Below are 18749 nucleotides of genomic sequence, written 5' to 3' on the forward strand. Positions count from 1 at the left end.
TGGCATCTGGGTGGATTTTAATATTAAGTTTGGGACTTAGAAGAAGGAATTATAGGGAAGAGTAGAAGTGAGAATTCATGTTCAGCTTTGTATATAATAATTTGAAGAGACTAGAAGCATTCAAATAAAAATGCCCAGTAGGCTGCTGGATTTCTCCCAAACTCAGGAGAGAAAAGTGATCTGGGTTTGGATATTGATACCAGCTATATTTAAATAAAGGGGTGTAGATAAAGCAATGCAGTATATATAGAAGGAATGAGCTGAAAGATACAAATGGAGTGTGAAGAGAAACCCAGGTCTGTATTGCAGAGGAAGGTGTTCATCAGGAAGGAGAGGAGGATCAATAACTTCAGATCAGTCAAGAGATATGTAAAATGAAGGCTGAACCCAAGAATACTTCAGATATACAGTGAGAGAAGCCTTGGCATACTTGGCAAGAGTATAAATTTGAGAAAGTAGAGAAATAAGCAGAGGGCAAAATTTCTAAAAATGGAACTGATGACTTTATAATGGCCAAATCCAATAATTGCTTTCTCAGTCTTTCATCTTCTCTGACCTCTTCGTGCTATGCTGAAAACTCCTCCTTTAAACAATGTATATATCAGAATCCCTCGACTTCCCTTTCTTCTCTTCATACTATTACTTCTCAGTCATTAAGCCCAAAGCTTAAAGCCTGGTGTTCTCTCCATCAGTGATACTCGAAAGAACTGATCTCAGACAAGAGGTGGAATCAGTCTGCCTAATAATACAACATTTCCTTCATGAAAAAGTTTTCTAAGATTAAAAAAAAAAAAAAAAAAAAAAAAAAGAAAGCCAGCTAAGGTAAACAGTGTGCTTAATGATACAGCTGGTTACCTTCTGAAGCAACCCCTTCTGTTATGATGGTCTAGTAATATATAGTTGATGGCTGGGCAGCCAGTTGGTGGACTGTATTTTGAGTAGCAGATACCAGAGCTTCCTCCATGGTCCTCTCATCTCACTGCAGCTCTCAGCAGTTGGTCATATTTCTAAGAGGGATTTACTGATAACCTTCAGACAGATAATGCTAAAGGTTTATCTCCTGATCTCTCAACCCAGTGTCTCACTGTTTGCAAGATTGCTCTACCTGAATGTTTCATGGACCCCATAATTAAACTTGTGCCAGAACAAATTCTCCCTATTAGTAATTGTGACCAGTGGACAGCATTTCTCTAGCTTTCAAAACCAGAAGCTCCATCAAATCAAGACTGTGGTTTTTACTCCTAAATACTTTTGGTCTATGTTCAAGCTCTCAACATCTCTTGCCACAATTCTTACAACAAACTATTTCCAGGATTGCTGTCCTCAGCCTTTCAACTATCTTCTGCTCTGCCACAGAGTTTTAAAATCCCTCACTGCCCCAAATTCCCAGCATGGAAAAGGAACAAGAGTCCAGATTCAATGACATGGAGCTCTGGACTCAGCTGCCACATTTTGAACCTTGACCTCACTGCTATCTAGTAGTAGGACTACGCTTATTTACTCTCTGACTCAGTTTCATCATTTGTAAAAAGGGACAAAATCAGATAAAACTATAATATCCATAAAGGCATTTAGAATTGTGCATGGCACCAGCACTCTCTGATGTTAACAACCTTAAAAAAGAGAGAAAAGTCTCATGGAGTCACTGTACAACCCCATTACTAACTACTCTCATTGCATTCCCTCATAGGCTACTTCAGAAAGACAAACCTTTTTATCTCTGTTCTCTGAAAGTGTCATCCTGTTTCATATCTTGGTACATGCTGTTCCTCTTCCTTCAAATGCCTTTTCTGAACTCTTACACTCTTACTGGTCTGTCTATGAAATTCCTATTAACCTGGGAGATGACACTCAAAGATCTTTGTGAATTTTCTCTCTAAATCACATTTGCTCCTTTGAAACTACTCTCTTACCTCTATTATTGGGCCATATGATATCTGCAGTGGATAATAAACAACTGGACAGAATTATTTTGAACAAATATCCATCATTTCTGCTGAGAGTAGAACCTGGTGGTATTCAGTTCTGTATTCTGAGAGCACAGTGTCTAGCATGCAAAGTAGAAGTGAAAATAATCAGCGATGCAAAGAGTGTTTTTCAAGTCAAGCTCTCACTCTATTAAAGCTATGAAGGTTATCTAATTATTTCCACCAGCTAGTTAAAACATTTATAAATGGGAAATAGTTGTACTTACTTCAGAAGCTCACTAAAAAGGAAAATAGCAGTATTTACTTTAAAAGCTCATTGAAAAATTAATGTTTACCTAATCAATCATAAAATATGAAAATCTACAAAAGATAATTAAAATTCTACTTTTGTAAATACTACAGAATATTTCCATAAATTCTTCAGTATTAAAAAGAAAAACAAAGACCTGGAACTCAGAAATGTTCATCCAATTCCCCTGAGGGAATAATTCATACTTGAGCTTTGGGGAAATGACTTGCAAGTTTTTCAGTTCTCAGTCTTCCTGTCAACTTGAGGACGTAGGCTGTGTTACTTAACTTTAAAATTCTACTACCTATAGATACACACTTACCAATCCTTCCTAATGGTTAGCTCTATGTCTTGGCTCTTAGATTAGTCACCTTCCAGCTCAGGTTAAGTCCAATCTTCAACAATCATCAGTTTAGTGTCTACTTTATCCAGTCCAAATTCTTTATCCAGTTGTACTCTTGTCCTCCCTCAGCATATCATCTGTTTGTTTATACAGACTGCCAAAGAGTTTTCAAAAGGATTTTATCAATTTAACCTGGGTCCATTTTATCTTAACCTTATGTACCCTAGGCTGCTCTTGTAAGTCATTATTTTATCAGGTGTAGAATAGTAGCCAGAATGTTTAATTTGTGTATGTTGGAGAAACTTGTATATATTTACTTAAAATTATTTTTCTTTTTGTGAACTGTCCAAATCCATTGCCAATTTTTAATTTTAATTAATAGATTAATCACAATGCTAGAGATTAACCCAGTGGTGTTCTACAACTGAACTATATCCCCAACTCTTTTTATTTTTTTAAATTTTGAGACAGGGTCTTGCTAAGTTGCCTGAGCTGGCCTTGAACTTGCAATCCTCTTCCTTAGCTACCTGACTAGCTGTGTGGTGCCATGTCTGGCTGCTGATTTTCTAAATTCTTTTGTGATATGTGTGTGTGTGTGTGTGTGTGTGTGTGTGTATCAGGTATACATATATATACATTATATATATGTATACACACATATCCATATATACATGACTATACATACACATGCATACATATATATAATCCCTTTTTGCAGATTTTTTCCCAGTCTAATATTTCTTGAAATTATGCTTTCCTTCACACAAGATTTTATTTTCACAGTGTCTTGCTACACAGCATGAAGGCCTGTTTGGCTCCTTAAGGATTTAGGGATAAGCATTCACATTTATTCTAGAGTAGCAGGAGACTTCTGATCTAATCTTGCACCCCTGGAACTTGATATGCCAGTTGTGGTTATAAAGGAAGTAGAATACTGGACTCCTGCAGGCTCCCTCTCTGTGCTGGGGGAGGACAGAAGTCTTCCTTACTCATTTCTAAATTTGAGTGAGGTAAAAGATTACTCCCCACAAACAGAATGAAGTAACTAATCCCTGAGCAGAGAGGAAGCTCTCACACCATGTGCAATGACACTGGAGTGAGACCAGAGGAACTATGTTCTCTGGCTAGACCCTGAATCTGTCTAAGATGATACAGCACACAAAATGAAAGGCAGAGCTATTTGTGAAATCTTGAGAGAGGCCATCTGAATTTAGTGAACATGAGATAGGCAAATCAATAAGTATATTCCGTTTGTAGAGAATACAGCACAGCACTTCCCTACATGTGGATATTGTCACAGTTGAGACTCAAACCTTAAAACACATGGGATGATTACACAAGTGAATGTAAACTGAATGCCAGACAGCAACTGACACTGAGGCACCCCTGAACTGAGACTCTCAAAATCGACCTAAGTATCTGCAATATCTTAACAGAGGGTATACCACATCCAAATTAAGAAAACCGAAAAGGATGCAGAAGGTTTGAGCTCTAATTCAACAAGGAAGGAATATCATGTTTCCCTTGGCATTTCCTTTAGGAAGGCAGATGAATTGAGCTCAATGCTACTGGCCAAAAGAATCATATATCCATTGGGCATATTTCTGATGTTTTAAAATAGTTTTCCTATAGGAGGAAACTCTTCTGTGAGGATTGAGTTTGATTACTTTAAAGTACATAAGGAAGGTGGCATCTTACTTCGGGTTTGGGCAAGACAAAACCACAAAGAATGGAAATTACTCAGAATTTCTCCCAAACACTGTGAAATTAACCCATGGAATTGCTGGGTATGAGCTATACTCATTTCTCCCAAACACTGTGAAATTAACCCATGGAATTGCTGGGTATGAGTATACTGGGTATACTGTGGAGCATGGAGACTGTGTTATTCAGCTTGGTATTATTGTGACAAAATACTTGAGAGTATCAACTTAATAAGGAAAAGGGTTTATTTTGTCGCATGAGTTCAGAGATTTCAGTCCAATGGTCACTTAGCCCTGTTTCTTTGGGCCTGAGGTGGTATAGTACACCATGGCAAGCACTCATGACAGAGGGCACCTGAAGCAAAAAGATAGGATGAGGCTAGGGTCCCAATATCCACTTCAAGGGCAGACTCCCCCAGGAATGTCACTTCCTTCCACTAGGCCCCACTTCCTAAAGATTCCACCACCTCTTAATAGTATCACTGACTGGAGATCAAGTTTTCAACACATGGGCCTTTAGGGATACTCAAGATCCAAACTATAGCAGAGACCAACTTGTTCATACAATATAATTTTGATTATTTTTGATTATTTGTTTCTATACTCTAAAGAGTAGATTTTTCCCATGAAGAGTCAGTCAGTAAGTATCTCAGGCTTTCTGAGTCACATGGTCTCTATTGTAACCACTTGACTCTGCTATTACAGTGGCAGATAGAATACGGGACATTTGGAGATTCTGCCTGGACTCTTCTAATCACCAGACATACATCTTGCAAGTGATTTTATGTTTTTTTTTTTTTTTTTTTTTTTTTTGATTTTATGTTTTCATCTCTAACAGAATGGCTCTTGTGGGCCCACACCTAATGAATCTGATGTAAGATGGGCATTTTCTCAGATCTGGAGCCTGGGGGACACTTGTTTCTTGGGCTCTCTGTAGTCAACTGAATCTGGGAGACACTATCACAAATTACAGGAATGGACAAGCATAGCAGTGACAACAGGTAAAAAAACTAAGTGCATTTCATGTTTTGTTTTGTTTTTTTTTTTTTTTTTTTTTTTTTTTTGTATCAGGAATTGAACCCAGGGGTGCTTGACCACTGAGCAACATCCCCAGTCCCTTTTATTTTTTTGAGACAGGGTCTAGCCAAGTTCCTTACAGCCTCACTAAGTTGTTGAAGCTGGCAATGAACTCACAATCTTCTTGCCTTTGAGCCACTAGGATCACAGGTATGCACCACCATGCCCAACATTAAGGTGCATTTCTGAGAAAAGAAAAACTAAGAGGCCCTACCATGGTCAAGACAAGCTGCTCACTCTATAGGAAAGTTAGAAAATTTAGGTAAAAAGGCAAATGAGAAAGGAGCATGCAGGATTTTCACACTGAGAATTTAGATTTTCACAGCCTAAATGACCTCTCACAGCCTAATCTGATAAATATTTCTGTTATGGCTTGATCTTTAATATCTACCCAAATGTTCATGCTTTGGGCAATGCAGTAATTTTCAGAGGTGAAAAAGACTGAATTATGAGAAGTCTGGCCTCATTGGTGGATTAATCCATTTGATGAATTTAATAATTCAAATAGACTATTGTGTAGTAACTACAGGCAGGTGAGTGTGACTGGAGGAAGTACATCACTAGAGTTGTGGTCTTGGGAACTATGTCTACCCTGGTCCCTTCCTCTTTCTCTGCTTCCCAGCATCCATGAGCCGAGCAGTTTTCCTCTGCCATGCCCTTCCACCATGATGTTCTGCCTTATCTCAGGCACACAGCAATAGAGTTGGCCAATCATGGACTGAGACTTCTGAAACTATGTGCCAACATAACCTTTTCCTTCTGTAAGTTGTTCTTGGCAGGTTTTTGGTCACAGTGGCAAAATTGACTCACACAATTTCTAACTGGGATCACCTCTAGTTCTCTAGACAATATTTTAGAAAATAATCTTTGCTCCTGTAAGGCAGCTGGGGGAAGGGTGCCTAGATCCAACCTGTGCAGGCTGAGTTCCTCAGCACTCAAAATCAAAATTTCTACTATTATCAAAACTCTAAACAAATTCCAGTGGTGGCCTAAACTTTACACTTGAATTCTCATGTGACAGAAAACCATAGAAACTAAATGCTTATAATAGAAAATGTATGATTATGCACACATTCACTCAGCTTTCCTGCCTTTTTTCCCTAAAAAAAGGGGAACAATTTTGGAATATTCCTTTATAAAGGTCTTTATATGATATTGTTTTATAAAAAAAATCTTGGGAACAAATCAGTTTGAAGCAACTACTTAATAGGTTGCCTCATCTTTGCATTGGAGTTCATCTTCTGCTCATATGATCCTTTGCTACTAGACTTGGGAATAGAAAGTATTTTTGTCTTTCTTTTCTTTTTTAGAAGGATAAGAACTTCACACATTTTAAGCATACATTCTATCACTGAGATACACCTCTAGTCCCCATCATTTTTCTTTTAACAGTCATTACTGTCACCTCTGCACTGACAACAGACCAAGCACTGACATGGCTGTGGTTCACTCTTGTCCCACCACTGAGCACCCTTCCCTTCCAACCACTGGGATTCAGATTCAAGAGACCCACTAATAAACATTTTGGTCCTAAAGGTCTCTAAAAAGATTAAAATATTTTCCTTCTCATTGTCTTAGAAACGTGTATATCTCCATCTTAATCTACGAAGATGGCAACCTCTCTGAAGTCCTTTCCATGCTCTCAAAACCTACCATGATGGCATTTCTACCTCCCTAACCTCACTCCTACCACCCTCCCCTCCCAGTTGGCTCCCGCAACGCTGGAATTAGTGGCACTCTGAATCTACCAAGCATAGTCCCATTTCCAGGCTCTGGTGTCTATGTTTCCCCTCCCCAGAGCACTCTTCCCACAGATATTGGTGGGTGGGTTCCTGCTGAAATGCCACTCTGTCATAAAAATGCTTCCAAAACAGTTTATCTGCTCTACTTCTACTCTCCTTACCCATCTGTTAATCCTTTCAGACACTTCTGACTACCAGATGCAATTTATTTTTCCTTGTTCCCTGTGCCCTTCAGTAGAATGTAAGTTCCTTGAGGGCAGAGATTGTTTTCTTCACTACTATGTCTCTCATGTCCAAAATTGTGCCTGGAACACACTGGAGGCTCAACATGTATTTATCATTTTCACAACTTGGCATGGGGAACATCCCTGATTCATACAGAAAAATGTCCCTGACCATTAATCCCCCATTAAAATTTGGGATTTTTAAAATTGGATAAAAGTGGTCCTTTTTATTTTTTAAAACCACACACACACACATTTATCAATGTGCTTTCATGCTATTAGGGGACAAACTGACAGGAGACTCCAAACATACTTTATGCATCATTTTATCCTCTTGATTCAGAGTAGAGTTAGAGGACTTATTCACAGTAAAAGTGAGAACACATTAAGTTCAAGAACTGGAGAAATGGACAGGACAGGACTGTCTTTAGGCTTTGGGACTATTTCTACCCTGGATCTGTTCAGGGGTGTGTTGCTGAACCCACATAGTGAATGAGAAGGTTGATGTTAAAAGAACTTAAGGGCTCCCAGCTAGCATGGATCACAACCAGGACACAGATTCAGGATGTGGTCTCTGGATCCTTCACTCCTTCTGTCTCCTTCTACATCACATGCTCACCAGACTTGACTTGCCCTAGAGGAAACATTTCTTCTCTAAGCCAGAATTATTGCTGGGTGATGATGAGGACAGAGAAAAAACCCAGAGGGCATCTAAGGAGGCTTGGCCACCACTTTCTCCTGCAGATTTGAGGCCAAAGGAGAGAGGCTTCTTAGGTCCAAAGTGTGCGACTATGAAACTCTCAAAATCCCAGAAATGTGAACTTCTCTTCTTTTACTGCTAGGGAAATAACCCACTGTAAAAGGAACAGATCCTTCTACAAAGGATCTATAGTCTACCTGCGCATCCTCCCTAACTTATAGTATAAAACACAGACAATCAATTAGTTAAAATGTCTCTATAGTGTAAAATATAACCTATGAATTAAGACCTCAAGGTGTGTTTACATTCCAAAAGGGGCTTGGTAACTTTTAATTTATATAATTTCCTGGAAGTTATGTGTAATTGAATTTCCTCAACAGTAAAATGCAGATAGCACCATTTTAAAGATATCAATTAATTAAGGCATGCTAAAGATTTTGTAAATACACATTACTGTTATTTTCATGTTAAGTGAATTGTTCAAAGATATCTCTCTGGGCTCAGTTTATTTTTGTAAAGATGATGAAGTATCTTCTGTTCAAACTACTTTCATCCTTTAATGAAATTTAAGCCTAATTTAAGTGCACTCTAATGGAAATGATGCCCTGTTCTGGAAACCATTTAAAATGTTCTATTTCTCTAGCTTCAAATAAATATCCCTCCCCATGCTCAGTCTCTCAGTCATTTGCTCTTTCAGTGCTGCAGACAGACTTCACCTTCTTTGCTAATTCCTCCCGCCCCACTTTATATAAGAAATCTTTGAACATGCATTCTTTATGAGCACTGTGTTTCTCTTTTGGCATGGTGTTCTAAAAATTCAACTTTTATTAGGTCTGGCTGCATGTATGTTTACCTACTTTGGTGGTAAAATGCTCCTCGAATACACAAAAGCACGTCCTTGCTTTCTCTAACTCCACAGAACCCAACAGAATGTTTAAAATAAGAAGGTCAATGAACAACTAGTAAAGTGCTGAAATGCATTCTCAAAACTGTCACAGATGTCAGTAGAAGAATCCATGCTTTCTATTTTTCCTTCAACTGCGGAATAGTATAATGCGATTTAACAGCATAATTAAGGAAGACACCGCAACAGAAACGTGTTTCGTGGTAACCAATATCAATATCAAAGTTGAGCACAAGCAGGTGATCAGATGAAAAAATATTCTGTATCTGTACACTGAAGAATACAGATACTTCAGAATAAACACTAAAGGGAAACTGAAAAGAGACTCTACGCAAATCCTGTAGTTCTCAAGATTATTTATAAGGCAGTGTGGGAAGGAAAATAAATGCAGAAACTGGAAATCCATGGTAGAGAAAATGAAGTCTTACATTTGGAATATATTTTACAGTTGACAACATGCTTTCTTTTATAATGCAAGTGAATTAAAACTAATAAGGCTATTAATTAGACAGAGGAGGTTTGGGACTTGGAACAAAGGGAAGGTGAAAAGTTATGTGCTTTTGGGAGGCTACAATTAAACTATTCTATAGTCTGGTTGTTAAGACTTGATAAGAGGGCTGGGGAGATAGCTCAGCTGGTAGAGTGCTTGCTTCTCTGGCCACCAGGTTCACATTATTAGAAGTTTTTTTTTTGGGGGGGGTGCTGGAAATTGAACCCAAGGCCTCACTCATGCTGGGCAAGTGCTCTACCACCAAAATATATCCCCAACTCTTGAGGAACCTTTAAGAGGTGGGAACTAGGTCATTGAGGAGATGCCCTCAAAGGGCACTGCAGGAGCCCAGGCCCCTCTTCTTCTCTTTTACTTCCTGAGCATAAAGTGAATTTACTCCTCCACACACTCTGATCATGGTATGCCACTTCATCACAGACCCCAAGCAATGAAGTTAACAGATTATAGACTGGAACTGCCCAAGCCCATGGGCCAAAGTAAATCTTTTCTCCATAAGTTTGTTATCTCAGGTATTTTTGCTATAGTAACAGAAAGCTGTCATACAAGAGTCCTCAAAGTGTCTTTGTATGACCAAAAAGGTGATGTTTCAAAATTGTAGTTATAATGCAATTTGCAACTTAAGTGCTTCCTGAGCATAAAGTGATTGTGGTAAATATTTAACTGGCACATATTCTTATTGAATAAAACATTTTGTTTCTTAATTTTATTTTCTGAATAACTTATATCCTACTGCTTTCCAAGAAGAGTTTAAGATTAACCACCAACTATCTACACAATAATTTGATGACTTTTTAAAAACTGAAGTTTTCTTCTTTTAGAAGAAAAATTTGTGTGGGAAAGGTAGAATGAAATCAAGGAGAGTGTGGTTTGCACAGATCTGCTTGTTCTAAGGTTTGCAGTCCATGCAGGGCAAAGGCATGAAAAGTACTATACCCCTTAGTGTGCATATGATACAAAAAACCTATTTCAATTTCTGAACAGAAACAGACACTAAGGACTTCTTATTAAGGGAATTCACTGTGATACCAAAGAACAGGTTTCACAAGATTCTTATCCATAAGGCTGATGACAGCTGACTGCAGAACTCCAGAGTGTAGAGCTTCAATGCACAGAGCACTTGAGTCAGTGACCTGGTTTGAATGTAAAACTGAAAATGTCTAGAAGAACAGGGCCATCATGAGTTCTTCTGCCCACTGACAGAAACAAGTTTCTCCTTTGAGTGTTAAGCAGCAATAGGTAAGAGGTTATATACTTCAAGTTACTTCAAATGGAGCCACTAGTTGCTAGGTTAAGTGAGACATATGCTGCACCAAGTTAGCTGTGCTGAGAAATTACATTCTCTAAGGACAGGCCCAAGCAAGGGAGATTCCCATGTGGAATCTGCACAGTCTGAAGGGAGGGTCTGTGCTATTCCTCAAAAAGCATTTGGGATGTACAAGGTCCTATAAAGTAAGGGGCCATTACACCTTGAGGAAGACATATGAGAGTGTGAACATGACAATTTTATACTGGGAAATTTCTTTTTTATCAGATCTTGGCAAAAGAAAAGGAAGGAGAAGGGGGAAGGGGAAAAAAAAAAAGGAGAAAGAAAATAAAGGACATCAGCAAGGCCTTGAATAAATTATATTATTATTAATTCTAAGAGAATAGTAGGTTATCAAAGGATAACCTTTGATAAAAAAGTCTTAAAGAAGAAAAACTTGGAAAGCTTTAAGTTGTCAGACATAGCCCTCTCCCATAAAAATGAATGTAAAATAAATTTAAGGCATATACACATGTTGACTAATCTTATAGGTTAAGAGTAGTCCGCAATTAACCAACATCGACTATTTATAGAAAATTGCACTGACTTTTCCACCTATGTTCCATATCCATGACTCCCCTTTCACACAATCACTAACTGAGGTCTCCTAGGTAAATTAATTCCTCAGTCAAGTTCTAGAAACTAAATTTAGAGAGATTCATCTTCACTAGAGCACGGCCATTACCAACTCTCTAGTACTCTGTGGGTAACCTCACAGAAATTTCTATTATTCCCACACATTTCAACCACTGGTTTAAATTCCCCACAGTCATTCTATGTGAAACAAACTGTTAAGCCACACTTTGCCGGCTTGAGTCTCCAGAACAACCATAAAGCACAACGCACAACAGTAATAAACTTTAAGCTGGAAGTACTCATTGGCTTTCTGAGACCAAGGACCTTAATTTTCTTGTGACCTCTGTATCCTTATCACTGAGCATGGTATCTGGCACACAGCAAGCATTTATAAATCTCTGTTTAAAGAATAAAAAGACAAAGTGAACATCTGAGGGTCTAGTATGTGTCAATCACTTTGCTAGTTACTTACAAAATTTCATTCTTAGTTAACCTGTTGACAAGAGGTTCAGATTGTGCATATCTGATCCCAAAACTCAAAATTCTCCAAAATCCAAAATGTTTTGAGTGCAAACATCACACCAAAAGAGGAAAATTCTACACTTGACCTCATGTGCTTGGTTGCATTCAAAAGATAGATGCCCTAAAAATATTGTATAAAATCACTTTCAGACTAGGTGTATGAGGTAAATACAAGACATAAATGAATTTTCTGTTAACCTTTGAGTCCTACCTCTAAGATATCTCATTATATGTATGTAGATGCTCCAAAATCCTAAAATGTCTAAAATCTAAGATTTGAAATCTCCAGAATTTCAAATAGGAGATGCTCAATTTGTATTATTCTCATTTCTTAGAGAATTAAAATGCTACAGAGTAATGTGTAACCAGGATTTAAATCTTGATTGGCTAGTCCAACTCCAAATCCCTAGCGAACTCCAATTTTTCTAAGCTCTACTCTAAAGAAGAATGGAATCCAAGATATGTTCAGAGATAATCCCTGGTAAGAGGCTGACCTGAGAAGAGCCCAGATGGAGACTGTACTCCACTGGGTATGACTGGGAATCAATATACATTATATTAGTTCTCAGGGAGTATTCTTCTATCAGAGGACCAAAAAAGAATGAAATAGAAGATCCCTTAATACCTGATAGCTGTGTCCCTAACTGATCCTACCTTTGACCAATTATAGAACACAGAACATCCATCTCCATCTTCAGAAGGTTGGACCACCTAGGGAAGTGTGGGAAAGGCCACACCATACCCTTCTGCCTCCTGAGGTTGCCACTCTAGTGCGCCATCAGGAGTTTCCACCAATGGCAGGCTGTGCTGCTTAGAAAAGTTCAGTCTTTCTGGATTCCTTACGCAGTGACGGTCTTAAGCAAAAAAGCAGCTATAAGACCCTTTCTAATTTTAACTTAAAATAAAAAGCTTCCCTATTGTTCAATTGCTTCATACCAGAGTTACTGAAATAAATTTGTAGATGTAAGAGTTGTCAATTAACAAATTTAGCTATGTTCTAAGTATTTTTACATAGATATTATACAAATTAGCTATACTCTAAACCAGTTGTTTGATACTCAGAAATTGTTTTCTCACAGAAACAATGGCAGACATGACTTCCAGACCAATCTAGGATTAAGTCAACCAATAAGCCAGGTGACACGCTGCACATATACAATGTAAAATAGCAGAAAATTACATTCTTAAATATCAGCAGTTACATAAAAGTGAGAAGAGAACCAGTGGCATTTGCATGAAATAATGACATTGCAAAAAATGCTATTTTAATTTTATAAGGTGTATTTGGCAAAGTGTCTGAGAGAGTCAGAAAGTATGAATTTTCAAAAGTGTTAGAAGGTGATATATTGGATTAAGAGGCCCACTTTCACTTTAAAATGGATGTCTTTCATTTTCCCTGATAAAAATCTGTCATTTTCCTTATACTTAGGACTCATCACCATGAACTGCAAGTAGAGAAAGAAGAAAAAAGTAAGTAGGCAGCCAACGTGGAGAAGGAGGTCCTGTAGGTTCTGGGGGAGGAAGGAAAAGAAAACATAAGGAGATGCTGTGGCAAACTGTTCCCTAAGCAAGACCATGACAGGTAACTTAATTAGGAGAGAGGGGAAGTGGGGATGAAAGGGATTCAGGAAGAAGAAAAGAGAGACAGTGTGTGCAACTCTGTGCAATCTATCCACAAATTGGTTTTAAAACTGGAGGAATACTTCCACTATGAAATAACCTGAAATACTCTATACCAGATACCTCTTCACTGTAACTTTAGGTCTGCATTATTTTGTCAAAAATAGAGCTCAGTCAACCATTTAACACATATTTAACTGAAAACATCAGAGTAAATGCTTCTGCTAAGTGATATAAATAATTTAAGAAAATGAATGCCACACAGCTACTGTTTTTCCAGGACTCTGCTTTTATTTTCATTTCTCTGAACCCCCTCCCCAACCCCTACTGGAAACTTCAGACCAGGTGGCTTTGAGAAGCAGCATGCTTTATTGAGTAAGAACTCAAGGATAAAGCCAAGCTCAGAAATTACATCCTAGAATTGTTACTGACCTCACCTTAGTTTTTCCAACTGTGAAATAGCAATGCCAACTCTGTCTCTAGCTTACAGAACTATGTGAGAATTAATAGAATTATTTTGTCAGGAAAAATAAGACAAAGAATACAGAAGTGCATATGTGTGTGCGGGGGGAAGGTGACTAAGGGCAGGTACTATGTACAATTTTATATAAGCAATATATATCCTTTAAAATACTCAAACCAAGGGATAGTGTGCAGAATATCAGAGGAGATTTATTATTTATAAACACTTTTATACTTTTTATTAAAAAGTATAAACACTTTTATACTTTTTTATACTTTTTATTTCTATCTCAAAACAAAACCATTAGGTTATAAACTCTTCTAATCTTCTATTTAATGTGTTTATGTGCTTTACCATCAAAACTTCCTTTTCATTAAGAACAAGCCTTGCATTTTATATATGACTAAGTAAGAAGGCAAGTTAATGTCAAAAAACTTAGTCTGAGAAAAGTCTCATCACAAACATAAAGCAAAATAAAACCCAAGCCACACTTCTCTGAACTTGTAATCTTTTATTTATTTATTTAGTTTTCCAATGTGGTAACTCATGCAATTTTTTTTTTACTTCTGTGTAACTTAGGAAAGGATCCCTGCACATTCACTTTAGTGAGAAGCAATGAATATGAGAAATCTGAAAATTACTTTCTCCCCAGTTCAATCCTACTCCTACTGTAGGCATAAGGAAATATAGAAAAACACTGAAATACTAAACATGTTTTTGAATAAAACCCAGTATTTATTCTTACAATAAAATTACATGCCTTTTGAAAATTGTGATTTTGTATTGCTTCTTGTGAGGCATGGCTTTTTGCCCAGCCACACCCATTCTACTGCATGGCAGAAATAAAGCTCACTCAAGACAATGTCAGGTTTGCAAGACAAATTCTCATGTTATGACAAAAAGGCAAAGCTCTCATCATCCTTAATTTAAGCAACAGGATTAAGTGCTCACCAGCTTATTGTACTGTACCCTTCACAAAATGTTGTGAATTAAGTAAAATTATCCTGTCTCCTTATTATTTCACTGACCCTAGTGATGTTTTAGTAATTCTCATTCACACAGTTATCCCCATTCCAAAACTCTTTTATTATCCAAGAATGGCTGAATGGCACAGAAGGTCCATGTGAAAACACACACTCTCCCTATGGTTGGGACATATTTTCATGTTTCCTCACAATGCCTGTATGATGCAGATGGAAGTAGACAGGAAAATTCTACAATAAAGGTCTACAATAAGTTTCCATATACTCAGTAATGGACTTTAACTTCAGTGTGATTATACAGATATGAAATCTAAATAAAAGCAAATAGACAAGCATACTCAGTTCCATGAATGTTGTATTTACACATGCAAACTGAGTAAAGACTATCAACTTAGTTTTTAGTTTTTTGAAAATACATATTAATGGAATACAATGATCAAAGATAAAATGTTTAAAGCCGAAATATGCAGGAGAATTTGAAATTAGTTGGAGGAGGAATTTAAGAATGATGTAACTTCCTCCTTCACAATTAAGCAATATCTGCCTGTATTTCAAAAAGACAGAAAAGATAGAACACAGAACACGTTTTTAGAGGGGAATCTGATCTGTTAACACTTACAAAACAATGCCATAGTCAAAAGTTAGCATCTATAAGATAAAACACTTTTTTTCATGAGTTAAGATAATCTGCTGGAATTAGCTTCCTAGGATTAGGTCACAGACAAGTCTTTCAATGTAAGATCATTTAAATCTGACTTGTAGCAATACAGCAGCTCTAGCTCTGGAATACACCAAGAGGAAAAAAATGACTTTCTGAGCATAATAGCTTATCTCATAACCTACAAAAGGAACGACTACCTTTTTTAAAAGTTAAGGAGGTGAGAAGGATGAGAGAGAATTTAAGAAACATAGTTGGAAATTAAGTATATACCATTAAGAGTTATTTTAAAAAAAAAAAAAAGCACCAATGGAGGGGAAGTATCAAGGATTCCGTGTAGGGAAATTTCCTGAAGCCCATCAAGGGTTGAGCAGAATTATGAACATTTCCCACACTCAACACACTGTTATTAAGCTCATGGTATACCCCGAGTGGTGAAGGGTGGTGGAGGGGACCTGTGGCTTCTATGATCATCCCTTTGACATTAATTATCTCTTTAAGTATCAGCAATGTATTACTTTGATGAAAAACAATAAATATTTCATCAGGATGAACATTAAATTCAAGGAAATGTCATTTATTTTCATATTTTCATATTGGTATCAACAAATTGTATTTATTTATAATTATAGCTAAATATTTCAAATTATAAGTCTAAAAAGCTATATGTATATTATATACAGAAAATCCCGAATGCTGATTGTATTTAAAAATGAATAAAATATCTATTTCATGTGCTTTTGATGTTTTCATACTCTATATTAAAATTTTCAAAGAAATACAAATAGTTAAACCCATAATCATGCTGTTTATCTTTAGTCTTTGCTAAAACTTGCCAAAACCATACAACCACTGCACAAGTATGTGAATGTAGAAAAATGCATTTAAGGCACAGAAAATATAGCCTGAAGGACAAATGAAATGCACATAATTACCTGCTGTGGGAAAAGTGACAGCTGGACTCATCATGCCAGATGGAGGTTCCTGAGGCTGGTAAGTGGCATTGGTGGATGGCATCATCAGGCTGGTGTTGCTGCTTGTCATGTAATGTGCTAGATATGGTGAGCTCTTATAATATGGTGCATTCTGACCCTGGCCAAAGTTGGGATAAAGAAGGATAGGCCTACCAAATTAAAACACATAAGAATAATCTGTCAAAATTCTTATTTTCTTATATTCAAAAGTACAATTACAAATGTTTTTCTGTCTTCTGAATTTATACTAGCAAGCACACATTATTTGAAGAGCTCAGTCTTGCAAATTTTATGTGAGATTATTTACATTCTTCATATATCTTCTATGATGCAGTACTTATACAATTAAAACAATGTGAAAACCAAATAACATACCAAAAGGAATGGCTAAAGAGATTTTTTTAAAGGAAAAAAACTATTAAAAAGCTTAGGAAAGATCTTGCAGTTTAATATAAACAGATCTTTCTTTATATAATAAAATCATGTTGTGTTTAAAATATTTCAGAAGTTAAACTGATTTAAGTTACCTGCTATGAACTGTTATATCCAGAGAAATTTGTGACTGAATTATTTCCTGTATATAATCCTGATAATGTTGTAAAACTCCTAAAACAAAATGAAAAGAAATGTAGCTTACTAAATTATGTAGAAAAAAATGTGACCACTGGAAAATACCATTTAGGTAAGGCAGAGTTGACCTTCAACACTAGAATTCATTGCCATGAATAAAATTTTATTTTCTTGTAAGCGTTGATCATGGTCACCATATAACAATGAATTAAAAAGTGAGTAAGTTTCATTTCTGAGTTTGTGAATAACTCACATAAAATAAGGACAAAATTATACACATGTACAAAAATATTAGACATTGAATTTTCCATTTTAATTTGTAAAATGTAGCAAGATTTTTCAGATCTTTATATTAAATATGCATAATGTAAATTGAAGGGATCTAATTAGGTGTTCTATCAGATTCTCGCTAACTCAAAAACTCTAGTGCTACTTTCAAGGACTTAAAATGTTTTCATAAGTCATTATTATATGGTCCATTATAATGACCCACAGAGAAAGCTATTCATTATTACATTTCACAGAATAGTGAATGATAGTACTTGAAGAATTTGAAAAAATGAAGATCAAAGAGGAACATGCTCAGTGTGTTATCTATTACATGTATGAAAGTAGCATTCTATGTGTTGACTGCCCAAATTGTCCAACAATAAAAAGCAGACACTGTGAATGATACAACCTAAAAGCAAATCTTAATCTCCTTTCACATTATATATTATCAAATGCTAAATTGTACAAAACAAAAATATGCTATTTGTGATGATGCTTTTGGCAAAGATTTCTGCAAATATCAGGAAATGGCAACTATAGAAAAAAGGTATTAATACACTGCAAAATGGGGATTTAAATAGGCAAATTTTTCTGTATGGCAATGACTAAAAAATTTTGTGAACCATTTAACCCAGCAATACTAATGCCAGGAATTTATTCTGGGAAAAAGATTTTGAATTTATTCAAAGAGATAGTTGGCAAAGATGTTCTTTAGTGTAGCTCTTAACAACAAAACACAGAAAATGTCCTTAATAACGTTACTTAGAAAACAAAATAATATGAAGCTGTCAATGATGTTTAATGACATGGCAAAATTTTCATTATTCTTTTGTGAAACTCAAAACTAAAATGACAATAAATATTTTGGGTGATCTCATTTTAAAATCCTTCTTAGAGCATAAAATTATTTAAAGAGCACTAAAATCTAACATCATCTCGGAAAGAGTCCATCCATGGTTGTGTGAGATCACTAGCCACTGTACACTTCAAATTTTTCTACTCAGAACCTGTGCTGTTTCTGCAATCAGAAATAAAAGCCATTTTTAAAAAATTAAACTATATTTTATCACAAATTAGTTGGATAGGCAATATGTGTGTGAACAGATCAAGGAGGAAGTCTTTGATATGCACTTGTTATTTACTGGTTGTTTTAAGTATAAAACATTGTAGTTGGTATATTCCAATTAGTTACTGGGTCTTCTGAGGTCTTTTGAGGTTTGAATTAATATCTCTGGCATTTTTAGGGAGTACACTCTTGGGTGCATAAGGAGGGCTTTCTGAGTTGTTTAGGTGTTAGTTGTTTAGGTGTTGCTCAATGAAGTGTGGAGGAAGTGTCCTAAAGTGTGTAAGGATGGGATTTTGAGTTCCATATGAAGGGTTCTTGATAAG

The 18749-nt window shown here is 36.4% G+C and overlaps 1 protein-coding gene across 7 annotated transcripts in view; it reads right to left on the bottom strand.

The window, feature by feature from the left end:
- LOC306642434 (protein phosphatase EYA1-like) overlaps positions 1 to 18749 on the bottom strand; it is a 65098-nt gene that overhangs the window by 45597 nt on the left and 752 nt on the right. For 5 of the 7 annotated variants that reach the window (XR_013758503.1, XR_013758506.1, XM_079108215.1 and 2 more), the window contains exons 2-3: positions 17048 to 17126; positions 16482 to 16669 (exon numbers count right to left, since the gene is read on the bottom strand). Coding sequence is in view for 3 of the 7 variants with exons in the window: in XM_079108215.1 (XP_078964341.1) it covers positions 16482 to 16669; positions 17048 to 17126 (267 nt within the window). In the remaining 4 variants the exon portion in view is untranslated. The remainder of the gene's footprint in view (positions 1 to 16481; positions 16670 to 17047; positions 17127 to 18749) is intronic. The other 2 variants (XR_013758504.1, XR_013758505.1) reach the window with 1 other exon arrangement.

This window comes from Sciurus vulgaris (genome assembly GCF_902686455.1).
Source record: "Sciurus vulgaris genome assembly, chromosome: 12".
Classification (NCBI taxonomy): Eukaryota; Metazoa; Chordata; class Mammalia; order Rodentia; family Sciuridae; genus Sciurus; species Sciurus vulgaris.